The following is a 25,776-nucleotide window of genomic DNA, read 5'->3' as shown; positions in this document are numbered from 1 at the left end:
CATGCGTGGGGGGTTGGTTCATGGGGGGCATTGAATTATGGGTGTGGGTACACACGCACGAGATCTCCCCGCACTCCCCCTACTTTTGGCACACAACAGCAAAAAGGTTTGCCATCACTGGTCTATGATAATAGAAATGTAATAGACTTGGTCCAGTATCTGTTGATGTCCCTGCCTTATGATTTCAGTGCCAATTTGGTTATTCATTTGGTTATTTAGGTTATGTATAAAAAATCAGTTACAGTTGCATTATTCTACTCTAGGTCTGCTGCGATTAACTTGTATTTGCTACGTACAGTCTGGACCGTCTATTACCTTGCTCAAGATTATGGAATGTGTGGGTTATTATAATCTCCATATCGGATTTACGAAGTGGCCCCTGAAGGTGTCTATAAGCTTATGATAGTGATCCATAACTGAAGCATTACCTAAGTCATGTAAGTGCTGAATGAGCTGCTTTAGACTCAGAATGAAAGAGATCCATGACTGGTGGTTCGGGAATTCCACTGCTCAGGTTCCTACAAACGGCTCTCCTTGTGCTTTGAAGGATCTCATCCATTCTGATTCTCCTCTGAAAGTTTCTGGTAAGCTTCCGTGACTCCTTTGGAACATGGATTGTAGTACTGAGGCTGCTTCTGATGTAAGAGGAGCAATGGGTGCAAGTTGCACCAAATTCTGAATTTGTTGTGTAGTTGGAGCGCTGCAAAGTTGCACAAATTGCACACACAATGCAGGACAGTGTCCACTATTCTGTGGTGAGGCACCGCTTCTGCTTGTAGGTCAGGTACGATGTTGGTTCTTTCTGTTGCTCCCCAGGAAAAACTTTTGGAGTGGAAATCAATGTCAGGCATAAAAAAACAGGTCCAAACATAATCAAGTTCAACTAATCTGATTTATTGCTTAAAATCCATACAGGGGAATCTGCTAAAATACTGTTTAGCCTTTTTTAAAATGGAGATAAACATACAAGATTCACAAACTCAACACATTTTACATTTGAAAGAAATCCAAAACAGATATCCTATGATACTGTGTTAACTATATGTTCATAAAATGGTAATCATTTTTTTACTGTATTTATGTAATGCTTTAGGAATGGATAGTATAAAATAATGATGAACATGTCTCTACAAACATTGGACATCTTTTGAGCCAAAATCTGAAAGATCCCAACAGGGAACAAAAATCTAGATGACCAAAATCAAATTCAATGGATGTGTTGAAAAGAAGAAAACAACAGCAACATGATCACTTATTTAGGAATGGACAATCATAATAAACCTTAATAATCATAAATGTCATACACAAATACTTCTTTGACAAAAATAACAAATAACTGTTCCTATAACTTTATATACAGTATTTTTCGTATAGACAACATTCTTTCTATTCCTTTTTTAGGCAATTTCTCTGAGCCAGTAATATTACATGATGAACTAATTTCTCTTTGTGAGTTGCTCCCTGTGGTTGAGGTCAGGTCTGAAAACAATGATGTAGCACTTTGGCAGGAATATACACCCCAGTAATGCAGCACTGGAGGACAAGATGGAGAAGACCTCCACAGCTACCATGGCTTTTCCTTTTGTGCTCAGATAGGCTGGAAAGAAGGAGATCCAAACACTGCAAAAGGCCAACATGCTGAAGGTGATGAACTTGGCTTCGTTAAAGCTGTCAGGTAATTTACGGGCAAGGAAAGCCACAATAAAACTGGTGATGGCCAAGATACCCATGTAGCCCAAGACACAATAGAAGAAGAAAGATGATCCTTCATTGCACTGTAAAATTATTTCTTGGTGCTCTGAGTGCATGTCCATCTCAGGGAATGGGGGAGATGTTGACAACCAAAGAATACAAATGCATACTTGGATGATGGAGCATGAGAGGACAATAGAAAAAGCCAATCTTTTCCCCACCCACTTCCTCATCTGAGATCCAGGTTTAGTGGCCATGAAAGCCACAACCACAGTGATGGTTTTGGCCAGTACACTAGAAATAGCCACTGAGAAAGTGATGACAAACATTGATTGTCGGGGAAGGCAGGTCACTTTGCCAGGTTGTCTGAGGAACAGCAAAGAGGAGAGAAAACAGAGCAGAAGAGAGACAAGGAGGGTGTAGGTGAGTGACCGGTTGTTGGCTTTGACAATGGGAGTATCCTTGTGCTTAATAAATGTTCCAAGTACCCAAAATGTCAAGAAGAAGAAACAAAGAGCTGCTGAGGCTAAACCAATTCCTAAATTTTCTTCAAAAGTTAGAAAAACCACCACTTTCTGGATACATCCTTTCTTTTCTTTATTTGGATAATGATCTTCTGGACATTCAAAGCAATCTTCCATATCTGGAAGGAAAATCAAGGGCATTTTTTTTTCATTTAGGCATTCCATATTATTGAGGGGTACTTGGTGCTCTCTGAGCTTGCTTGTTACTCTTGCAGATGTTTCATTACCCCAAACTAGATCCCATCACAGTGTTAGTAAGGAGTGCTGCTTGCTGTCAGTTATATTCTGCTGTCTTGCCTGTCTATATGGATGGGGACGTCTTAGAGAGTCTTTGGTTGGGCTGTTTACTGATGGCTCTTTGGCACTTTCTTGATTGGGGTATTTTTTTACTTGATTGTTAGTGTGAAGTTAACCTAGGAGTTAATTTATGATGCTCTGGGTGCTGATTACTGGTGGAGAGGTGCTGGAGTCTTTTTGTTCTCCTTTGGTCTGATTGATTGCCTCTTTTGCATAGTCTGTAGATGTTGTTAATGTCTGTGTGTTTATTAATGGCTGATTTGTCAGAGTGCCAGGAGTGTAGAAATTCCCTGGCATTTTTGGACTTGGCCTGGTCTAGGATGATCAAGTTTTCCCAATTGAAATTATCGTTAAATCTTTCAATATGTTGTAAAATTACAGAATTTTCTTCATATCTTCTGATCATAAGTTGGTGTTCATGGATGCATTCGGCCAGTTTTCTGCCTGTTTGTTTTCATAACTCCTGTTTTTCTTCTGGGGTTGCTCCGTCTTTTGGTTTGCTTAGGATGTTTTGAAGGGCTTTAGTTGGCTTGTGTGCTACACTGATTCCATGTAGTTGTATAGTCTGTTGGCGCCTTTTGTGATATTATTGATGGATGCCAGCATAATTCTTTTTAGGGTTTGTGCTGGTTGTGCTATATTGGATTGAGTGGTTCCGGATATTTTAATAAGGTTGTGTGGGTGTATGTTTTGTTGGAATGTGTTGTATAGATTCCTTTTTCAGTTTTTCTGGGTTGTGGAAGTGTGTTTGGGCTAGTTTAAATAAAGTTCTTACATTGGATACTGGATACACAACTGACAACAAACAGCACTCTTTACTCACACTGATGATGTTACCTAGTTAGGATAATGAAATAACTGCAAGAAAACAAGCAAGCTCAGAGAACACTAAGGACCCCTCATTTCAACCTTGAGCTAGAAATATTCTCCTTTATTGGTATTCCATATTATTGAAAATCACCTTATTAATGTTATGCATCCAAGTAGTTTATTAAAGTTTGCTTAAGTCTAATGAAGTTTGGTAGAATTCCTAGCCTACCATTTTGATTTGAAATCTTCCCTTCAGGGCATGGAGCACAGTCATAGCAGCAGAACTGTTCCCCCTCAATCCTTTTCTTCCAGGATCCAGGGAAACAAGGGTCATTGCATCGAGAAAGTGGAGGAACCTGGTGATAAACATAAAAGGTTTTGAAATTGGTGATGTTTAACAGAATTTGTAATTTTTCTAAAAAAGTAGAAATTAATCCCATCCTTTCAGTTTTAATTGAATTTGGTTTTAATTGGGTTGTTTTTAATATCTTGGGCTGAAATTATTTAATTGTTTTTTAAATTGTTTTTAAATTTTACATGCAATGTTTTATCTTGGCTGTACACCGCCCTGAGTCCCGCAGGAGAAGGGCGGTATAGAAATAAAATAATAATAATAATAATAATAATAATAATAATAATAATAATAATAATAATAATAATAAAAGGGTGTTCAAAATTTTCTGTTTGAAGGACAGGGTGAACAAATAATAACACTTGGTGACTATCTCATGGCAAATAATACTGAATTTATTAATTTCATCCACAACTTTACTATATGTAGAAACCACAATGTAGAAAAGGTCCCATTTGAACAGCAGGGAGAGGACATAATTGCACAGGGTGACAATTTCATGGAAACATGGCCACTCTTGATATTTCAAATGGAAATAAAAACCAAATATGCAGACATGGCTTTTGTATTGTGATAGCATTTGGTCAAATTGATGAGTGCTTGATCATCAACAACATTTGAAAAGAATGTGCTGCTCTTTATTTAAAAAAAACAGAAATCAGATTCTAAAGGATTATATTAAATGGCTTAAAGCATGTGTCATACAATAATGTGAAACCTGATTAAAAGTTGGGTTCCAGGAAATCACATCTCCATCAATGAATAATTCCTTCCCTTTCGGAGCTTCTAGATCCAGCTTTCCAACTCTAACCCTCTGAAAAGATCTGTTTGGAAAAGTGATCAAGTTGATGATGTCGAATCCACCTGTTGCTTCCCCTTTCTCATTCAGGAACACTCTCTCCCCAGCTGAATTGTTGAAAGAAATGCCTTGAAGAAATGAATGGAGCTACTTGAAAGAGAATAGAAGAGATAGACAATTGAAAGCAAAATAACAGAGAAGAAAACAACATATTCAAGTTTCATTCACTAATTCTTCCTATTCCAATAACTATTATTAAATATGTTTGCTTAGAAATTTGATCATCAATATTGCATGGAAATGTACATGTCTACTCCATTAGTTATTTGATATTATTTTAAGGAAAGGTAGGAATGAACTGAAGCACAATGAAAATAGGCTTTTGGGATTATGTCAGGTCCTTCAATTATGTTTTATGTCCACTACTTAAACAACTAATTCAAGATAAATCATATGTAATCTTTCCTCACTGGTACAAGGCTATTTGAGAGTCTGATTAATTTCCTTTAGCCAGCTATTAGAATCTGAAACGTAAACATTCTTTGATAGATAAATGAGAAGCAGAGACTATTGCAAACATAGAGTTATTTCAAACTATGCATACCACATCTAAGAAGGACCACGACTTCATTGCTCTAAATCTGTGATAGAGACAGAAAGCTCAGCTTGTCACTCATGAAAAGTTCATGAGCCACACAAAAGTTCTTGGAGAATTGATTATTTTTTGGAAGAGACAATGAAACGTAATGTAAAGTATCATTTTAACTAACTCTTATTGTGAAATCTATTTGTTGATTTGTTAAATAACTCCTACTGATACCTAAATCATGTTTTTATAGCAGCTTCTGAGTGATCAGAATAGCAGAATACCCAAATGACAAAATAAGAACAGAAACCAGTTTTTCTGTATCTGTTTTATACAACACAATATTCGAAGGGACTTTGGAGGTCTTTTAGTACACTACCCTGCTCAAGGAGAAGACCTTACAACAATTTAGACAAAATGATGCTCCAATCACTTCATAAACATCTCCAATTATGGAGCAGCCAGTATTTCTAAAGGCAAGTTTTTGCATTAATTCATTGTTCTATCAAGAAATTCTTCCTTATTTCTAGGTTTTCTCATACTTAACTTGATTCTACATTCAGAAAATATTAAGACTTTCCAGAATGGGTTCAAATTAACATAATACTACATCAAACTGTTCACTGAAATAAAAGAAGAGTCCACTTCAAAGGGAATACCTGCCAAGCCTGCAGATGTGGAAGACCATTTTTTTTACTCATCATACGTTTCTTCCAATTGAAACCCAACATGTGTAGAGCCTGCAAAGCATGAGCCACAGCATAAACAGCATTGTAGACACTGTAGCTTTGGCCAGTCATTTCCATTTCAAATAAGGGTGCAGGTAGATCCTCCAGCTTCATCTCCACAGTGCAGCGAGTATTGTCCGTTTCTTGTAATTCTGGTTTTGGAAATGAACAATCAAATGATTGTTCCCAAACTTTCTGTCTAAACCCATCTCTGTAGTCTGAAAGAGGATTTATGGTCTGCAGAAATTCCTTGAAACCCAAAATTGCTTTTGAATGAACAGTGAAGGAAATAGCCCCATGGAACATCTTGAGATCCGAACTGATTTGAACGCCTGATAGTACAAAATCAATCTGTGCAGTCATGATCCACACCTTTCTAAGTAATGCAGTTTCCTTGCTTTCTGGGTCGACCAGAAATGTGAAAAACCTTAGCCATAAAATTATCCAGGCTTCTCCATAGACCAGAAATGCATTGGCTTTGCTAGTCAACATATTAATGGATACAGTTGAGATTGTTTGAAAAAATTCTGGGAAACTTTCCAAGTGGAGTTGTTCATCAAGCCTTTCTATAAAGGCCGAGCAGATTCCATTGTTTGAAAGTAAAGGCTGCATTTTCCGTAAGAAATTTTCTCCATTGTTATTATCAAAAGAAAATATCCCAATCCAGGTCCACCTGAAATGACGAAGCAGTTGGACAATCCCAATGTACTGATGGTCCTCTTTGGGGATCATGAAATAAAGTGAAGAGATCTTACTGGTCTGAAATTCCTCTTGGGCTAATGAGCCATATGTCAGCTGAAAGAAAATCCAGTAGTATTCTTTAAAGTATTTAGATTAAATTTAATTTTCCTATCTTGTTTTCATATAAAATATATCCAAGGAACATTTTCCCCCTAGCATTCTTTTATGAATGTAATAACAAATTTCTTGGACTAGAAGACCTCCAATGTCCCTTCCATCTCTGTTATTCTGAGGATGTTCTCACTGCATGAAAATATTTCAAGCATAGAACTAAATCAATTGTTTTAACAGAAGCCATTCAAATCTTCCCTCAGGTATTGATCCTTGATACTCACTTCCTATAACTGGCATTGTAGTTTCAGAAAAGAAGGCCAAGTAGTAGATCTTAAGCCATGCAGAACATCTTAAAAGGATCCGAAGCCTAATGGTTGATTCCCATTAATTATTCCATAACAACCATAAGATTAAGAATTTTCTGTTCAACCCCTTTAGAACTTACTTGTGGAATCTTGAAGAATCCTATAATTTCAGCTATATAAGATGATGTGACAAAATCCAGTCCCCCAATGATTGCCATGATATTCTTCTGGGTGTCACATTTGTAGTTAGGGACAAATTCCTGGGATTTGAAAAGCAGGTCCATAGTGGTGCGATAGGTCATCCTTGAATTGTAGTAACTGTCATAGATGTGGAACCCGAGAGTGACATTGAGCAAGATCTGGGAGTCCTGATTGATCTCCTTCACAGCAAAGGCCAAGGCAAGGATGTGCTGATAGAATTTTATTATTACACTGCAAATGATTTAAATATCCCAGTTGAAAAAGGAAGTTGGCAAATAAGTAATAGGTTTTCTAAAGTACTGAATAATTTGTGCACTGTTCAAAATCATTTTTTTTTTTTACATTATTGGCACAATTTGCAACAAATATCTGCTACAACAAATAAAAATAATGCTTTTTTCCTGGTAACCCACTCATGGAACCGATTCCCTAACTTTTTCCCCAAAATGGAATATGAACAATTCCAGCATGTATCAGTCACCTATTGTATGTATGTTTTGTTCAGAGTGACAATACAGATTTTTTTAAAAAAAAATTAGCTTAAGCTTACTAAATGTTCCTCAAAAGATGTTTTGCACCAAAGTTTCATATATTATATGACAAATACTTTACTGTAATGTAAAGAAAAATCTTTATTTTTCCCGTAAGGAAAAACATTCAAAAGATGTAATTGTCATATAAAGACTTAGATTAGATATACAGCCTACATTTATACTGAGAATCTTTTACTTTCATAAGCAGTTTGGGGAAACTAATTAAGATTAGAAAAAGAACCTTACTTTAGTATGTCATATGATGCTATATAAGGGTGTTCCTTAAAATTAATTTCCAAAATGTTGTAATAGGTGAGCGACACTATCCCACCAATGACGAGGTCACCAGGTTGGTACCACTCATGTGGAACAAGGAAAGCATCGCTTGCAGGGCAGCTCAGAGTCACTATTTTCTTCACCAGGAACACCAAAAGAGCAACATCTTCACTCTTGAAAATGTATCTGTCTTTCATCCTATCCTACAGGAAAGATTGCATTATTCCAATGGTTAATCCAGTGATTAATTCAAAGTTTATATCTGAGTGTGCACAATATCAGAAAATCCATTATTATCTATTAGAAGAGCTATGAGAGTAGAAATCAGTGAGTTGAATTACATCAGGGTTTGAACAGATACACTGGCAGAGGAGAACAGAGGGAGGAAACCTGTAGCAGTGACTCTGATACACAGCCATTATTATCCTTGTGCCAATCTCCCTGGGGTTGAAGATACATTGATTGCTCTTGAATTGAAATGACCTTCTGTGCAGTCTTTCATGTTTTTGCCTAATGAAGAAAATATGGTGACTCCTGTACGAGATAATTACTTTGTTTTTGAGGAAAGAAGAAGTGTCTGATGTTTAAATTCTTTTTGAAATACACAATTGCTAATAAAATGTACAGGGGGAATTTTCAACACAAAAGACACTTCTTTTTTTTAAATGAAAATTATTTATTTATTTACTTATGTAATATAATTTATATGCTGCCCTATCTCCACAGGACTCAGGGCGGCTCACAACAATTAAAACAAGCTAATAAAAACATAGAATACTTACATAAACAAATATTAAAACCCATTAAAATAATCAAAAAAACCCTCAGTCCAGGCTAGGTGCCGCGAACAGCCATGTTTTTAATTCATGGCAGAAGGTGCGGAGGTCAGGAGCCAGCAGGAGCCCCAGGGGGAGTGGATTCCAAAGGGTGGGCGTGCCCACAGAGAAAGCTCTACCCTTGGAGGCCGCCACCCAACATTGTCTAGCTGACGGTACCCGGAGCAGGCCCTCCCTGTGGGAACGCACCGGGCGATGTGAAGCTGCTGCTGGTTGCAGATGGTCTGCCAAGTATCCTGGGCCTAAGCCATGTAGAGCTTTATAGGTCATTACCAGCACCATGAATCTCACCCGGAGGGCAACCGGCAACCAATGCAAGCCGTGCAGGAGAGGTGTTACATGGGAGTATCGGGATTCTCCCATCACAACCCTCGTGGCTGCATTCTGTACCAGCTGAAGCCTCCGAGTGATCCTCAAGGGCAGCCCCATGTAGAGAGCATTACAGTAGTCAATACAGGAGGTGACTAGCACATGAGTATCTGTGCATAGGGCATCTCGGTCCAATTAGGGCGCAACTGGCGCACCAGATGAATCTGGACATATGCCCCCCTGGTCACGGTTGTTATATGATCTTCTAGACTCAACCACGAATCCAGGAGGACACCCAAGTTGTGTGCCCTGTCTACAGTAAAACTTCACCCCCATAGCCAATGATGGAACCTCTCCTTCAGACCGAGATGCCGGTAACCACAGCCACTCAGTCTTGGCAGGGTTGAGCGAAGCCTGTTCCTCCCCATCCAGATCTGCATTGCTTCCAGGCACCAGGACATCACGTCGAGGGCATCACTGGGTTGATTCGCGGTGAATATAAAAGGCTGAGTATCATCAGCATACTGATGGTACCTCACCCCGAAACCACGGATGATCTCCCCCAGCAGTTTCATATAAATGTTGAACAGAAGGGATGAGAGAACCGACCCCTGGGGCACTCCACAAGTGAGGGGCATCATGGTCGATCTCTGCCCCCCTGTCAACACTGCTTGCGTCCGCCCCAAGAGGTAGGAGGAGAACCACTCTAAAATGGTGCCTCCCACTCCCAACCCCTCGAGGCACCGATACCATGGTCGATGGTATTGAAAGCCTCCGAAAGATCCAACAGGACCAGAAGAGAGGAATAACCTCTGTCCCGAGCCCTCCAGAGATCATCCACCAGTGCGACCAATGCTGTCTCTTCCTTCTCTCCCTAGAAGGTATTTCACAATGTACTGTAGAAAGTTTGCACCCATCCTATCCATTAGAAGAATGAAATACTTTAGGAAATATTAAAAAGGCAGGATATTTCCCCTAAAACAGAAATAAAAATCTTAAAGGAAACAGAAACTCAGCCTCAGCTCCCTGCCCCCAGCAGATATTTTGGTGATAGCCTGTCTACAAGACAAAAGACTGGGCCACCTTATCTACAAGACAAAAGACCTTCACCCCAAGGACATAATAGGATTAGCCCTCTACCTATCTTGCAGCATAGCTAACCACATGGCACCTGGGGACATGACATCAGCCCAAGATTCAACCAAATGTGATTCTGACTGCCTACAAATTTAGCTATGACCCCTGGATTTCTTGCACAGGAACAGGAAGCTCCTTCTTGCACAGGATCAGGAAGCTCAAGGGCAAGGCCCAAGAGGGGGTGTAAATACCTCTCTCTCTCTAACTCTATGTGTTCAGCTGTACAAGGACTTCAAACCTATGTGGTTTGGGATTTGGGAAGAGCCTTGGTGGCACAGCAGACTAAAGTGCTGTTAAGTAGCACCAGCTGCGTGCAATTACTGCAAGTTCAAATCTCACCAGGCTCAAGGTTGACTCAGCCTTCCATCCTTTTGAGGTTTGTGGGGGTAAAAGCTGACTTTGTATAAAAAAGAACAGGGCTTATGGGGGACCAAAAGCCCTACTAAGCAGGTATATACAAAAGTATGAAGTCTATTGCTTAATGCATTGTAAGCCACCCTGAGTCTCTGGAGAAGGGCGGCATATAAATCGAACCAATAAATAAATAAATAAATAAATAAATAAATAAATAAATAAATAAATAAATAAATAAATAAATAAATAAATAAATAAATAAATGTGGTGCTGTCCACCAATAAACCATCTTTCCAATCATCCTCCATATTTCCAGTGTCTTTCTCCCCACTTGGAACTGAACCCAGATGGATATTTCTTCCAACAGTACTTCCTGAGAACTTTTAAGATCTTATATTTTAAAACTTTGCCCATTTAATTTTCTGTATTAGAGGAGAGACAATTTCTGGTCTGCTGTGGAATAAAATAAGGAGGTCAGTAATACATTCAGAGCATGGCTACGTAGACAGATAGCTAATTCTTGAACCCATGAAGAGGTCAATCATTTGTCATGTGCAAGGGAGAAAAAGGCCAGGAAGAGCAAGTTTTCATCTACTTCCCTATATTAGGCTAATTTTCTGAGTAGCTAAGTCCCAACGAACAGCAAAGTCCAGAGAGGAATTCCAATAGGGGAGGGAAGCCATCTTCTGTGATATCTACTCTTTTCCCAGAGTTTAATTTCCAAGTTGATAAATTGGAGTTGTAAAAGACAGAGTTCCATCCTCCAATTTATAATGGGTTTTGAAGTTTCAAGCACTTTGATCCCAAGATGAACAGAAAGGGAATGTGGCTGGTGACATGTATGTTGTTATGGGTTAACAGTTCCATATGATTGCCTACTGCTATTTGCAGCATGGACCACATAATTGGGCCAACTTTTAAATTTTGTGATGTATTGTTTCTACTTCTATTGGAGTGTCTAGAAAGACTGTAGGGATTTATAAAATTTTAACCATCATGAAGTCTATAAAGTTGGTTCTTGCACCAGAATCCACTAACACTGCAGTCCATTATTTCTATTTGTCTCAGAGGGTCAAGTCAATATAAATTTTCAGCAATGTATATTCATTTAGATGGTCTTGCTCACTCTTTAATGTTTGAAAAGTCCCTTTTGTGACTTCTTGTGAGAAGAGCGGTTCTGTGTTTAGCACTGTGCTCTCCCATGCTCTGGCTGAGAGATCTTTCTCCTCTTCTGGAGGCTCTGGTTGGTCACACTCTCAATACATGCCCAGACTCTCCACAGTAAAAGCAGAATGCGAGGTCTCTGCACCTCTGTCTTTCTTCAGCAGCCACTCATCTCTTTATGGCTTCTATTCTCAATTCTTGGTCTCCCCATGGGTGAGTCCTTTTCAGTAATAAGGGAAAGAAGGCTGATTAGTTAAGCTGTGATATCAGCTGTCTCTGACATCCAAATTGGCTTTGAATCACTTCCAAGCATGAGTCTATGACCGTGATGGTGAACCTATGGCAAGTGTGCCACAGGTGGCACATGGAACAATGTTGCCTGGCACGAACGGTGGTGCCCATTCATCTTCCGGGTTTCTGGCACTTGCATGCACACAGGCCAGCTATTCTATTGGTTACTGGCACGCATGCACAGTAGCCAGAAATTACTGTACATGTGGGGGGAACCCTCTTTGCAGAGGCAGCAGCAGCTGCTCCTCTTCCTCCTGCCAGCCTCACTGTAAACCTCGGGGCTTGTCTTATGGGGGAAGGAGAAAGGTCCTTGTGGGGGGGGGGCGAACATCCATGGTGCCAGCAACTGCAGCCATGCTTTGGAGAAGCCCCGTTGGAGCGCTGATCAGCTGTGTGCATGGTGGCAGCCAGCACAAGAGAAGTGGAATGCCAGATGCTCAGCTCTGCAGCCCCACAGAGCTGGTTGGGTGATTTCTGGCATGCCACAAGGGCGCGGGGCTTTCCTATATAATTTTGCTGCCACCACTGCGTCTTTGCCAGCATGAATGGCCTGCCACCATTGCCTCTTTGTAGAGGCAATGGTGCCAGCAAAGTTATGTAGGCAAGCCCTGTGCCCCACTGGCGCAGCCATACTGAAAATTGCCTGACTGGCTCCAACGGGGCTTCTCCAGAGTGTGGCTGCAGTTCCCTCCCCCAGACCTTTCTCCCCCCCCATAAGACAAATCCCGAGGTTTACATCGAGGCTGCCAGGAGGAGGAGGTGCCACCACTGCCTCTGCAAAGAGGATCCCCCCCCCAACCAGGACCTTTCTCCCCACCCACCCCGTAAGGCAAATTCCAAGATTTACAGCATTTGCAGCTTGCAAATGTGTCGCGACCAAGCGCTGTCACCTTCCTGGCCTCTTTCTCAGGGATACCCAGTTGAGGACGAGAAGAAGAGGCAAGCAGGCTTTTTAGGGAATTATCCAAACTCATCAGCAGCTGAGAGAGCCCGCCCGTCTGGCCACCTCTCCTCCAATGGAATAGGAGGGAGAACTCCCAATCCCTTTCCCGAGTAGACGAAGGGAGCGTGTGATTCATAGTGCTTGGAATATTTTAGCTTAATAGCTTGGGGATGTCTTTGGCTCCCTCTTTATTTGTGCCTCCCCCCATTGAGTGGGGCAAACTCATTTGGGGAATGAGGATCTGGAGCGGTTCCCCACTTTAAGTCAAAGTTGGGTGCTGATTTCTCCCATTAGGAGATCTAAAGCCATTCCCATTTTTGGTCCCAATAGACTTCAGGGAGGCCTGTTAGGCCCAAAATGGGATGCGAGGGGAAGTGTCATGCGTACATGCACAGGGGGGGACAGGTGCATGCACAGCGGGGGGCAGCGTAGGGTGAGGGCCGCATGCACATGCGTGGGGGGTGGATTCATGGGGGGTCATTGCATTATGGGTGTGGGTACACACGCACGAGATCTCCCCACACTCCCCTTGCTTTTGGCACACAAAGGCAAAAAGGTTTACCATCACTGGTCTATGATAATAGAAATGTAATAGTCTTGGTCCAGTATCTGTTGATGTCCCTGCCTTATGATTTCAGTGCCAATTTGGTTATTCATTTGGTTATTTAAGTTATATAAATAAAATCAGTTACAGTTGCATTATTCTACTCTAGGTCTGCTGTGATTAACTTGTATTTGCTACGTACAGTCTGACCCTCCTATTACCTTGCTCAAGATTATGGAATGTGTGGGTTATTATAATCTCCATATCGGATTTACGAAGTGGCCCCTGAAGGTGTCTATAAGCTTATGATAGTGATCCATAACTGAAGCATTACCTAAGTCATGTAAGTGCTGAATGAGCTGCATTAGACTCAGAATGAAAGAGATCCATGACTGGTGGTTCGGGAATTCCACTGCTCAGGTTCCTACAAATGGCTCTCCTTGTGCTTTAAAGGATCTCATCCATTCTGATTCTCCTCTGAAAGTTTCTGGTAAGCTTCCGTGGCTCCTTTGGAACATGGATTGTAGTACTGAGGCTGCTGCTGATGTCAGAGGAGCAATGGGTGCAAGTTGCATCAAATTCTGAATTTGTTCTAGAGTTGGAGTGCTGCAAAGTAGCACAAATTACACACACAATGCAGGACAGTGTCCACTATTCTGTGGTGAGGCACCGCTTCTGCTTGTAGGTCAGGTATGATGCTGGTTCTTTCTGTTGCTCCCCAGGAAAAACTTTTGGAGTGGAAATCAATGTCAGACATAAAAATACAGGTCCACACATAATCAAGTTCAACTAATCTGATTTATTGCTTAAAATCCATACAGGGGAATCTGCTAAAATACTGTTTAGCCTTTTTTAAAATGGAGATAAACATACAAGATTCACAAACTCAACACATTTTACATTTGAAAGAAATCCAAAACAGATATCCTATGATACTGTGTTAACTATATGTTCATAAAATGGTAATCAGTTTTTTACTGTATTTATGTAACGCTTTAGGAATGGATAGTATAAAAATGATGAACATGTATCTACAAACATTGGACATCTTTTGAGCCAAAATCTGAAAGATCCCAACAGGGAAAAAAAAGCTAGATGACCAAAATCAAATTCAATGGATGTGTTGAAAAGAAGAAAGGACATGGTTAAAGAATCTAAGAAAATAGTGATAACACAACAACATGAACACTTATTTAGGAATGCACAATCATAATAAACCTTAATAATCATGAATGTCATACACAAATACTTCTTTGACAAAAATAAAAAATAACTGTTCCTATAACTTTATATACAGTATTTTTCGTATAGACAGCATTCTTTCTATTCCTTTTTTAGGCAATTTCTCTGAGCCAATAATATTACATGATGAACTAATTTCTCTTTGTGAGTTGCTCCCTGTGGTTGAGGTCAGGCCTGAAAACGATGATGTAGCACTTTGGCAGGAATATGCATCCCAGCAGTGCAGCCCCGGAGGACAAGATGGAGAAGACCTCCACAGCTACCATGGCTTTTCCTTTTGTGCTCAGATAGGCTGGAAAGAAGGAGATCCAAACACTGCAAAAGGCCAACATGCTGAAGGTGATGAACTTGGCTTCGTTAAAGCTGTCAGGTAATTTACGGGCAAGGAAAGCCACAATAAAACTGGTGATGGCCAAGATACCCATGTAGCCCAAGACACAATAGAAGAAGAAAGATGATCCTTCATTGCACTGTAAAATTATTTCTTGGAGCTCTGAGTGCATGTCCAACTCAGGGAATGGGGGAGATGTTGACAACCAAAGAATACAAATGCATACTTGGATGATGGAGCATGAGAGGACAATAGAAAAAGCCAATCTTTTCCCCACCCACTTCCTCATCTGAGATCCAGGTTTAGTGGCCATGAAAGCCACAACCACAGTGATGGTTTTGGCCAGTATACTAGAAATAGCCACTGAGAAAGTGATGACAAACATTGATTGTCGGGGAAGGCAGGTCACTTTGCCAGGTTGGCTGAGGAAGAGCAAAGAGGAGAGAAAACAGAGCAGAAGAGAGAAAAGGAGGGTGTAGGTGAGGGACCGGTTATTGGCTTTGACAATGGGAGTATCCTTGTGCTTAATGAATGTTCCAAGGACCCAAAATGTCAAGAAGAAGAAACAAAGAGCTGCTGAGGATAAACCAATTCCTAAATTTTCTTCAAAAGTTAGAAAAACCACCACTTTCTGGATACATCCTTTCTTTTCTTTATTTGGATAATGATCTTCTGGACATTCAAAGCAATCTTCCATATCTGGAAGGAAAATCAAGGGCATTTTGATTTCAACGAAATCAAATCAAGGAGCCTGGTGGTGCAGTGGACTAAATACTGTTAAAGTAGTATTTAGCTGCTAGCTGCCTGCAATTGCTGCGAGTTCAATTCTCACCAGGCTCAAGGTTGACTCAACCTACCATCCTGCCGAGGTAGGTAAAATGATGACCCGGTTTGTGGGGGCAATAAACTGACTTTGTATAAAAAAGAACACTACTTATGGGGGGCCAAAAAGCCCTACTAAGCAGGTATATAAAAAAGTATGAAGGCTATTGCTTAAAAGCATTGTAAGCCACCCCGAGTCTCCGGAGAAGGGCGGCATATAAATCAAACTAATAAAATAAAATAAATATTTTTTTTTCAATTAGGCATTCCATATTATTGAGGGGTACTTGGTGCTCTCAGACCTTGCTTGTTCTTTTGCAGATGTTTCATTACCCCAAACTAGATCCCATCACAGTGTTAGTAAGGAGTGCTGCTGCTGTCAGTTATATTCTGCTGTCTTGCCTGTCTGTGTGGATGGGGATGTCTTAGAGAGTCTTTGGTTGGGCTGTTTACTGATGGCTCTTTGGTAGTTTCTTGATTGGGGTATTTTTTACTTGATTGTTGGTCTGAAGTTAACCTAGGAGTTAATTTATGCTGATCTGGGTGCTGATTACTGGTGGAGAGGTGCTGGAGTCTTTTTGTTCTCTTTTGGTCTGATTGATTGCCTCTTTTGCATAGTCTGTAGATGTTGTTAATGTCTGTGTGTTTATTGATGGCTGATTTGTCAGAGTGCCAGGAGTATAGACATTCCCTGGCATTTTTGGACTTGGCCTGGTCTAGGATGATCACATTTTCCCAATTGAAACTATCGTTAAATCTTTCTATATGTTGGGAAATTACAGATTTTCTGTTGCTGCAGTTGTTACATTATGTTTTCATAACTCCTGTTTTTCTTCTGGGGTTGCTCCGTCTTTTGGTTTGCTTAGGATGTTTTGAAGGGCTTTAGTTGGCTTGTGTGCTACACTGATTCCATGTAGTTGTATAGTCTGTTGGTGCCTTTTGAGATATTATTGATGTATGCCAGCATAATTCTTTTTAGGGTTTGTGCTGTTGTGCTATATTGGATTGAGTGGTTTGGGATATTTTGATAAAGTTGTGTGGGTGTATATTTTGTTGGAATGTGTTGTATAGATGCTCCATTTCCTTTTTCTGTTTTTCTGGATTGCGGAAGTGTGTTTGGGCTAGATTAAATAAAGTACTTACACTGGATATCCACACAGCTGACAACAAATAGCACTCTTTACTCGCACTGATGATGTTACCTAGTTAGGGTAATAAATAACTGCAAGAAAACAAGCAAGCTCAGAGAGCACCAAGAACTCCTCATTTCAACCCTGAGCTAGAAATATTCTTCTTTATTGGTATTCCATATTATTGAAAATCACCTTCTTAATGTTATGCATCCAAGTAGTTTATTAAAGTTTGCTTAAGTCTAATGAAGTTTGGTAGAATTTGTAGCCTACCATTTTGATTTGAAATCTTCCCTTCTGGGCATGGAGCACAGTCATAGCAGCAGAACTGTTCCCCCTCAATCCCTTTCTTCCAGGATCCAGGGAAACAAGGGTCATTGCATCGAGAAAGTGGAAGAACCTGGTGATAAACATAAAAGGTTTTGAAATTGGTGATGTTTAACAGAGTTTGTAATTTTTCTAAAAAAGTAGAAATTAAAAGGATGTTCAAAATTTTCTGTTTGAAGGACAGGGTGAGCAAATAATAACACTTGGTGACAATCTCATGGCAAATAATACTGAAATTATTAATTTCATCCACAACTTTAAAATATGTAGAAACCACAATGTAGAAAAGGTCCCATTTGAACAGCAGGGAGAGGACATAATTGCACAGGGTGACAATTTCATGAAAACATGGCCACTCTTGAGATTTCAAATGGAAATGCAAACCAAATATGCAGACATGGCTTTTGTATTGTGATAGCATTTGGTCAAATTGATGAGAGCTTGATCATCAACAACATTTGAAAAGAATGTGCTGCTCTTTATTTAAAAAAAACAGAAATCAGATTTCTAAAGGGATGTTCAATGGATTAAAGCATGTTTCATGCAATAATTCGAAACCTGATTAAAAGTTGGGTTCCAGGAAATCACATCTCCATCAATGAATAATTCCTTCCCTTTCGGAGCTTCTAGATCCAGCTTTCCAACTCTAACCGTCTGAAAAGATCTGTTTGGAAAAGTGATCAAGTTGGTGATGTCGAATCCACCGGTTGCTTCCCCTTTCTCATTCAGGAACACTCTCTCCCCAGCTGAATTGTTGAAAGAAATGCCTTGAAGAAATGAATGGAGCTACTTGAAAGAGAATAGAAGAGATAGACAATTGAAAGCAATATAACAGAGAAGAGAACAACATATTTAAGTTTCATTTACTCATTCATCATATTCCAATAACTATTATTAAATATGTTTGCTTAGAAATTTGATCATCAATATTGCATGGAAATGTACATGTCCACTCCATTATTTATTTGATATTATTTTAAGGAAAGGTAGGAATGAACTGAAGCACAATGAAAATAGGGTTTTGGGATTATGTCAGGTCCTTCAATTATGTTTTATGTCCACTACTTAAACAGCTAATTCAAGATAAATCGTATCTAATCTTTCCTCACTGGTACAAGGCTATTTGAGAGTCTGATTAATTTTCTTTAGCCAGATATTAGAATCTGAGACTTAAGCATTCTTTGGTAGATAAATGAGAAGCAGAGACTATTGCAAACATAGAGTTGTTTCAAATTATGCAAGCCACATCTAAGAAGGAGCAGCACTTCATTGCTCTAAATCTCTGATAGAGACAGAAAGCTCAGCTTGTCACTCATGAAAAGTTCATGAGCCACACAAAACTTCTTGGAGAATAGATTATTTTTAGGAAGAGACAATGAAACGTAATGTAAAGTATCATTTTAACTAATTCTTATTGTGCAATCTATGGTGATTTGTTAAATAACTCCTACTGATACCTAAATCATGATTTTTATAGCAGCTTCTGAGTGATCAGAATAGCAGAATACCTGAATGACAAAATAAGAGCACAAACCACTTTTTCTGTATCTGTTTTATGCAACACAACATTTGAAGGGACCTTGGAGGTCTTCTAGTATACTACCCTGCTTAAGGAGAGCAACAGATCTCCCAAATCTATGAGGTTTTAGATACTTTGGGATGATCGATGCTGAACTTGGAAATTTGGAGGTGATAGCCCCTAAAATCTTTAAATTTATACAATTTAATATATTCAAATACATTTTACTCAATTACAATTTTTGCCAAACTTTCCTTTTTCCATTTTTTTAATCATGTCTTATTTGTAATCTATGCTTATTTGTATAAACAACATCTTTATTCGCCTTCAAATTCTAATTTTTCTGTTTTATTTCATATTTATTTATTTTACATTAAATAATGTATTTCTTCTTTTTTACTTACTCACATTTCATTTTATCTTTACTTATATCCCTTTTAGAATAACCCGTATCTTCCTTCTAAATTGCTTTTTACATATAATTTCTACAGTTAACTTCCTTCTCTTCAATTAGCATATTCATCTTTTAAATTCCTTTTTACTATCCCTTAACTATTTTCTTTTAATTTCTCCACAATTCCATTTCTTGACGCTTTCCTCCCTTTCTCCCATTCCCTTGCCTTCTTCTTCTCCTTTTTCTTCCCCATTTCTTTCTCTTCTCTTCCTTTTTTAGATGTATTCCCCCCATCCATTTTTATTCTAGCACTGTTAATCCCAGTGTAATCATTTTTTTATTCTGTCACTGTTAATCCCAGTGTAATCATTTTTATTCTAGCACTGTTAATCCCAGTGTAATCAACTTTTTAAATTCTGTCACTGTTAATCCCAGTGTAATCATCTTTTTTATTCTGTCACTGTTAATCCCAGTGTAATCATCTTTTTTATTCTGTCACTGTTATTCCGAGTGTAATTAACTTTTTTATTCTGTCACTGTTAATTCCAGTGTTAATTCCATCTGTATCTTTATTTTTATTTATTTCCTTCCCAATTCTCCATGTTATCAATTTAAAAGGCAAGGATTTTTAAATTTATTATTCGTTTGCATATAATTCAAATTCAAAGTCCATGTAGTGTCTCTTTTTTTCTTTTTTCTTTCTTTTTTTCCCTTTCCAGATAGTGTCCAATTCAAATGTTCATTTGGGCCATTCCAATTTCAGTCTTTGTTCTCTCCACTCCTCTTGCAATCTCATTCTAGTTATTTAAACAAAGCACTCCTACATTACTTTCAGTACTTTCTCATTATGATATAAATAAGCTTAGTACGATACTTTCTTTCCACCAGCAGATGTCTCTGTCCAACTCACAAATCCTCCAGCCACAAAGTATCCATTTGTAAATCCACAAAAATGATTATTTCCTCTTCCCCAAATTAAATTCTCTTGTTGTTTAAAGAATACTTCTGTATCTCCTTTTTTCTTGTCTTGTTTTAATTTGATCCAAATCCATTTTAAGTCCTGATGGAAGGTTCCTTTTAAGGTTTCATTTTTAAAGTTCCCTTTTTCCCCCTTTGCTTAAATTCCCGAGTGCCAATTAGCAAATTAGTCATTGGGACTTCTTTCAAGCTTTTAAAAGTTTTTTCTTCGTACCTATGAGTTGGCCAATTACTCACTCGGTAACAATACTCTGTTCAATTTCCACTCCTGCTCACCTCTTAATCCGGTTGCCCCAGTTTATAGTGGACATAATGGCTGCCTCCCCCACTGCCGGGTCAAAGAGCTGTCTCTGACCTTCCGATGAGCTTGCCTGCTCCTCTTTGGTCTTTCAAGATGCCTTTCTCTCTCCCTCATCCCTCCAAGATGGTTCCGGTCTGAAGACCTCCCGAGAGCGGATTGTCTGGCTCGGTTTTCGCGAAGCCCATCAGAGCTTCGCTATTTCCCAGCCAGTATCGCCGCGACGCTTCCAGTTCCATTGGAACATTGGAAGGACCTTCGAGGTCTTTTAGTACACCACCCTGCTCAAGGAGAAGACCTTACAACAATTTAGACAAAATGATGCTCCAATCACTTCATAAACATCTCCAGTTATGGAGCAGCCAGTATTTCTGAAGGCAAGTTTTTACATTAATTCATTGTTCTATCAAGAAATTCTTCCTTATTTCTATGTTTTTCTCATACTTAATTTGATTCTACATTGAGAAAATATTAAGATTTTCCAGAATGAGTTCAAATTAACATAATACTACATCAAACTGCTCACTGAAATAAAGGAAGAGTCCAATTCAAAGAGAATACCTGCCAAGCCTGCAGATTTGGAAGATAATTTTTTTTACTCATACTTTTTTTCCAATTGAAACCCAACATGTGTAGAGCCTGCAAAGCATGAGCCACAGCATAAACAGCATTGTAGACACTGTAGCTTTGGCCAGTCATTTCCATTTCAAATATTGCTGCAGGTAGATCCTCCAGCTTCATCTCCACCGTGCAGCGAGTATTGTCCGTTTCTTGTAATTCTGGTTTTGGAAATGAACAATCAAATGATTGTTCCCAAACGTTCTGTCTAAACCCATCTCTGTAGTCTGAAAGAAGATTTATGGTCTGCAGAAATTCCTTGAAACCCCAAATTGCTTTTGAATGAACAGTGAAGGAAATAGCCCCATGGAACATCTTGAGATCCAAACTGATTTGAACGCCTGATAGTACAAAATCAATCTGTGCAGTCATGATCCACACCTTTCTAAGTAATGCAGTTTCCTTGCTTTCTGGGTCGACCAGAAATATGAAAAACCTTAGCCATATAATTATCCAGGCTTCTCCATAGACCAGAAATGCATTGGCTTTGCTAGTCAACATATTAATGGATACAGCTGACATTGTTTGATAAAGTTCTGGGAAACTTTCCAAGTGGAGTTGTTCATCAAGCCTTTCTATAAAGGCCGAGCAGATTCCATTGTTTGAAAGTAAAGGCTGCATTTTCCATAAGAAATTTTCTCCATTGTTATTATCAAAAGAAAATATCCCAATCCAGGTCCACCTGAAATGACGAAGCAGTTGGACAATCCCAATGTACTGATGGTCCTCTTTGGGGACCATGAAATAAAGTGAAGAGAGCTTAATGGTCTGAAATTCCTCTTGGGCTAATGAGCCGTATGTCAGCTGAAAGAAATTCCAGTAGTATTCTTTAGAGTCTTTAGATTAAATTTAATTTTCCTATCTTGTTTTCATATAAAATATATCCAAGGAACATTTTCCCCCTTATATTATTTTATAAATGTAGTAACAAATTTCTTGGACTAGAAGACCTCCAATTTCCCTTCCATCTCTGTTATTCTGAGGATGTTCTCACTGCATGAAAATATTTCAAGCACAGAACTAGATCAATTGTTTTAACAGAAGCCATTCAAATCTTCCCTCAGGTATTGATCCTTGATACTCACTTCCTGTAACTGGCATTGTAGTTTCAGAAAAGAAGGCCAAGTAGTAGACCTTAAGCCATGCAGAACATCTTAAAAGGAACCAAAGCCTAATGTTTGATTCCCATTAATTATTCCATAACAACCATAAGATTAAGAATTTTCTGTTCAACCCCTTTAGAACTTACTTGTGGAATCTTGAAGAATCCAATAATTTCAGCAATATAAGATGATGTGACAAAATCCAATCCCCCAATGATAGCCATGAGATTCTTCTGGGTGTCACATTTGTAGTTAGGGACAAATTCCTGTGATTTGAAAAGCAGGTCCATAGTGGTGCGATAGGTCATCCTTGAATTATAGTAACTGTCATAGATGTGGAACCCGAGAGTGACATTGAGCAAGATCTGGGAGTCCTCATTGATCTCCTTCACAGCAAAAGCCAAGGCAAGGATGTGCTGGTAGAATTTGATTATTACACTGCAAATGATTTAAATACCCCAGTTGAAAAAGGAAGTTGGCAAATAAGTAATAGGTTTTCTAAAGTACTGAATAATTTGTGCACTGTTCAAAATCAATTTTTTTTTACGTTATTTGCACAATTTGCAACAAATATCTGCTACAACAAATAAAAATAATGCTTTTTTCCTGGTAACCCACTCATGGAACCCATTCCCTAACTTTTCCCCCCAAACGGAATATGAACAATTCCAGCATGTATCAGTCACCTATTGTATGTATGTTTTGTTCAGAATGACAATACAGATTTTTTTAAAAAAAAAAATACCTTAAGCTTACTAAATGTTCTTCAAAAGATGTTTTGCACCATAGTTTCATATATTATATGACAAATACTTTACTGTAATGTAAAGAAAAATCTTTATTTTTCCCGTAAGTAAAAACATTCAAAAGATGTAATTGTCATATAAAGACTTAGATTAGATATACAGCCTACATTTATACTGAGAATCTTTTACTTTCATAAGCAGTTTGGAGAACCTAATTAAGATTAGAAAAAGAACCTTACTTTGGTATGTCATAAGATGCTATATAAGGGTGTTCCTTAAAATTAATTTCCAAAATGTTGTAATAGGTGAGCGACACTATCCCACCAATGACGAGGTCACCAGGTTGGTACCACTCATGTGGAACAAGGAAAGCATCGCTTGCAGGGCAGCTCAGAGTCACTATTTTCTTCACCAGGAACACCAAAAGAGCAATATCTTCACTCTTGAAAATGTATCTGTCTTTCATCCTATCCTACAGGAAAGATTGCATTATTCCAATGGTTAATCCAGCGATTAATTCAAAGTTTATATCTGAGTGTGCACAATATCAGAAAATCCATTATTATCTATTAGAAGAGCTATGAGAGTAGAAATCAGTGAGTTAAATTACATCAGGGTTTGAACAGATACACTGGCAGAGGAGAACAGAGGGAGGAAACCTGTAGCAGTGACTCTGATACACAGCCATTATTATCCTTGTGCCAATCTCCCTGGGGTTGAAGATACATTGATTGCTCTTGAATTGAAATGACCTTCTGTGCAGTCTTTCATGTTTTTGCCTAATGAAGAAAATATGGTGACTCCTGTACGAGATAATTACTTTGTTTTTGAGGAAAGAAGAAGTGTCTGATGTTTAAATTCTTTTTGAAATACACAATTGCTAATAAAATGTACAGGGGGAATTTTCAACACAAAAGACACTTCTTTTTTTTAAATGAAAATTATTTATTTAGTTACTTATGTAATATAATTTATATGCTGCCCTATCTCCACAGGACTCAGGGCGGCTCACAACAATTAAAACAAGCTAATAAAAACATAAAATACTTACATAAACAAATATTAAAACCCATTAAAATAATCAAAAAACCCCTCAGTCCAGGCTAGGTGCCGCGAACAGCCATGTTTTTAATTCATGGCAGAAGGTGCGGAGGTCAGGAGCCAGCAGGAGCCCTAGGGGGAATTGATTCCAAAGGATGGGCGTGCCCACAGAGAAAGCTCTACCCTTGGAGGCCGCCACCCGACATTGTCTAGCTGACGGTACCCGGAGCAGGCCCTCCCTGTGGGAACGCACCGGGCGATGTGAAGCTGCTGCTGGTTGCAGATGATCTGCCAAGTATCCTGGGCCTAAGCCATGTAGAGCTTTATAGGTCATTACCAGCACCATGAATCTCACCCGGAGGGCAACCGGCAACCAATGCAAGCCGTGCAGGAGAGGTGTTACATGGGAGTATCGGGATTCTCCCATCACAACCCTCGTGGCTGCATTCTGTACCAGCTGAAGCCTCCGAGTGATCCTCAAGGGCAGCCCCATGTAGAGAGCATTACAGTAGTCAATACGGGAGGTGACTAGCACATGAGTATCTGTGCATAGGGCATCTCGGTCCAATTAGGGCGCAACTGGCGCACCAGATGAATCTGGACATATGCCCCCCTGGTCACGGTTGTTATATGATCTTCTAGACTCAACCACGAATCCAGGAGGACACCCAAGTTGTGTGCCCTGTCTACAGTAAAACTTCACCCCCATAGCCAATGATGGAACCTCTCCTTCGGACCGAGCTGCTGGTACCCACAGCCACTCAGTCTTGGCAGGGTTGAGCCTAAGCCTGTTCCTCCCCATCCAGATCCGCACCGCTTCCGGGACATCATGTTGAGGGCATCACTGTGTTGGTTCGGGGTGGATATAAAAGGCTGAGTATCATCAGTATACTGATGGTACCTCACCCCGAAACCACGGATGATCTCCCCCAGCAGTTTCATATAAATGTTGAACCGAAGGGACGAGAGAACTGACCCCGGGGCACCCCACAAGTGAGGGGCCTCATGGTCGATCTCTGCCCCCCTGTCAACACTGCTTGCGTCCGTCCCGAGAGGTAGGAGGAGAACCACCGTAAAATGGTGCCTCCCACTCCCTCGAGGCACCGCAGCAAGATACCATGGTCGATGGTATTGAAAGCCGCCGAAAGATCCAACAGGACCAGAAGAGAGGAATAACCTCTGTCCCGAGCCCTCCAGAGATCATCCACCAGTGCGACCAATGCTGTCTCTTCCTTCTCTCCCTAGAAGGTATTTCACAATGTACTGTAGAAAGTTTGCACCCATCCTATCCATTAGAAGAATGAAATACTTTAGGAAATATTAAAAAGGCAGGATATTTCCCCTAAAACAGAAATAAAAATCTTAAAGGAAACAGAAACTCAGCCTCAGCTCCCTGCCCCCAGCAGATATTTTGGTGATAGCCTATCTACAAGACAAAAGACTGGGCCACCTTATCTACAAGACAAAAGACCTTCACCCCAAGGACATAATAGGATTAGCCCTCTACCTATCTTGTAGCATAGCTAACCACATGGCACCTGGGGACATGACATCAGCCCAAGATTCAACCAAATGTGATTCTGACTGCCTACAAAGTTAGCTATGACCCCTGGGTTTCTTGCACAGAAACAGGAAGCTCAAGGGCAAGGCCCAAGAGGGGGTGTAAATACCTCTCTCTCTAACTCTATGTGTTCAGCTGTATGAGGACTTCAAACCTATGTGGTTTGGGATTTGGGAAGAGCCTTGGTGGC

The 25,776-nt window shown here is 39.6% G+C and overlaps 1 protein-coding gene across 1 annotated transcript; it reads right to left on the bottom strand.

Annotated features, from left to right (window-relative positions):
* Positions 1 to 1,436: 1,436 nt before the first annotated feature.
* On the bottom strand, positions 1,437 to 7,106 carry LOC148113702 (vomeronasal type-2 receptor 26-like). The gene is made up of 3 exons (XM_087893297.1): positions 7,029 to 7,106; positions 3,553 to 3,679; positions 1,437 to 2,335 (listed from the first exon to the last, which is right to left on the bottom strand). The coding sequence occupies exons 1-3, from the start codon at positions 7,104 to 7,106 to the stop codon at positions 1,437 to 1,439; spliced, it is 1,104 nt and encodes a 367-aa protein (XP_087749423.1).
* Between the last annotated feature and the right edge of the window lie 18,670 nt (positions 7,107 to 25,776).

This window comes from Pantherophis guttatus, chromosome 4, assembly GCF_059756535.1.
Source record: "Pantherophis guttatus breed Tessera chromosome 4, ASM5975653v1, whole genome shotgun sequence".
NCBI lineage: Eukaryota > Metazoa > Chordata > Lepidosauria > Squamata > Colubridae > Pantherophis > Pantherophis guttatus.
This window is presented reverse-complemented; position numbering and strand designations above follow the sequence as displayed.

What these genes read in the sequence shown, in the direction of transcription:
- LOC148113702 (XM_087893297.1), bottom strand. Translation starts at nt 7,106, where the DNA reads ATGGCAATCATTGGGGGACTGGATTTTGTCACATCATCTTATATAGCT. An exon ending in GATTCTTCAAGATTCCACAA is followed by an intron (nt 3,680 to 7,028) that starts GTAAGTTCTAAA and finishes GTTTATCACCAG; the next exon opens with GTTCCTCCACTTTCTCGATG. An exon ending in GAAGATTTCAAATCAAAATG is followed by an intron (nt 2,336 to 3,552) that starts GTAGGCTAGGAA and finishes TTTTCCTTCCAG; the next exon opens with ATATGGAAGATTGCTTTGAA.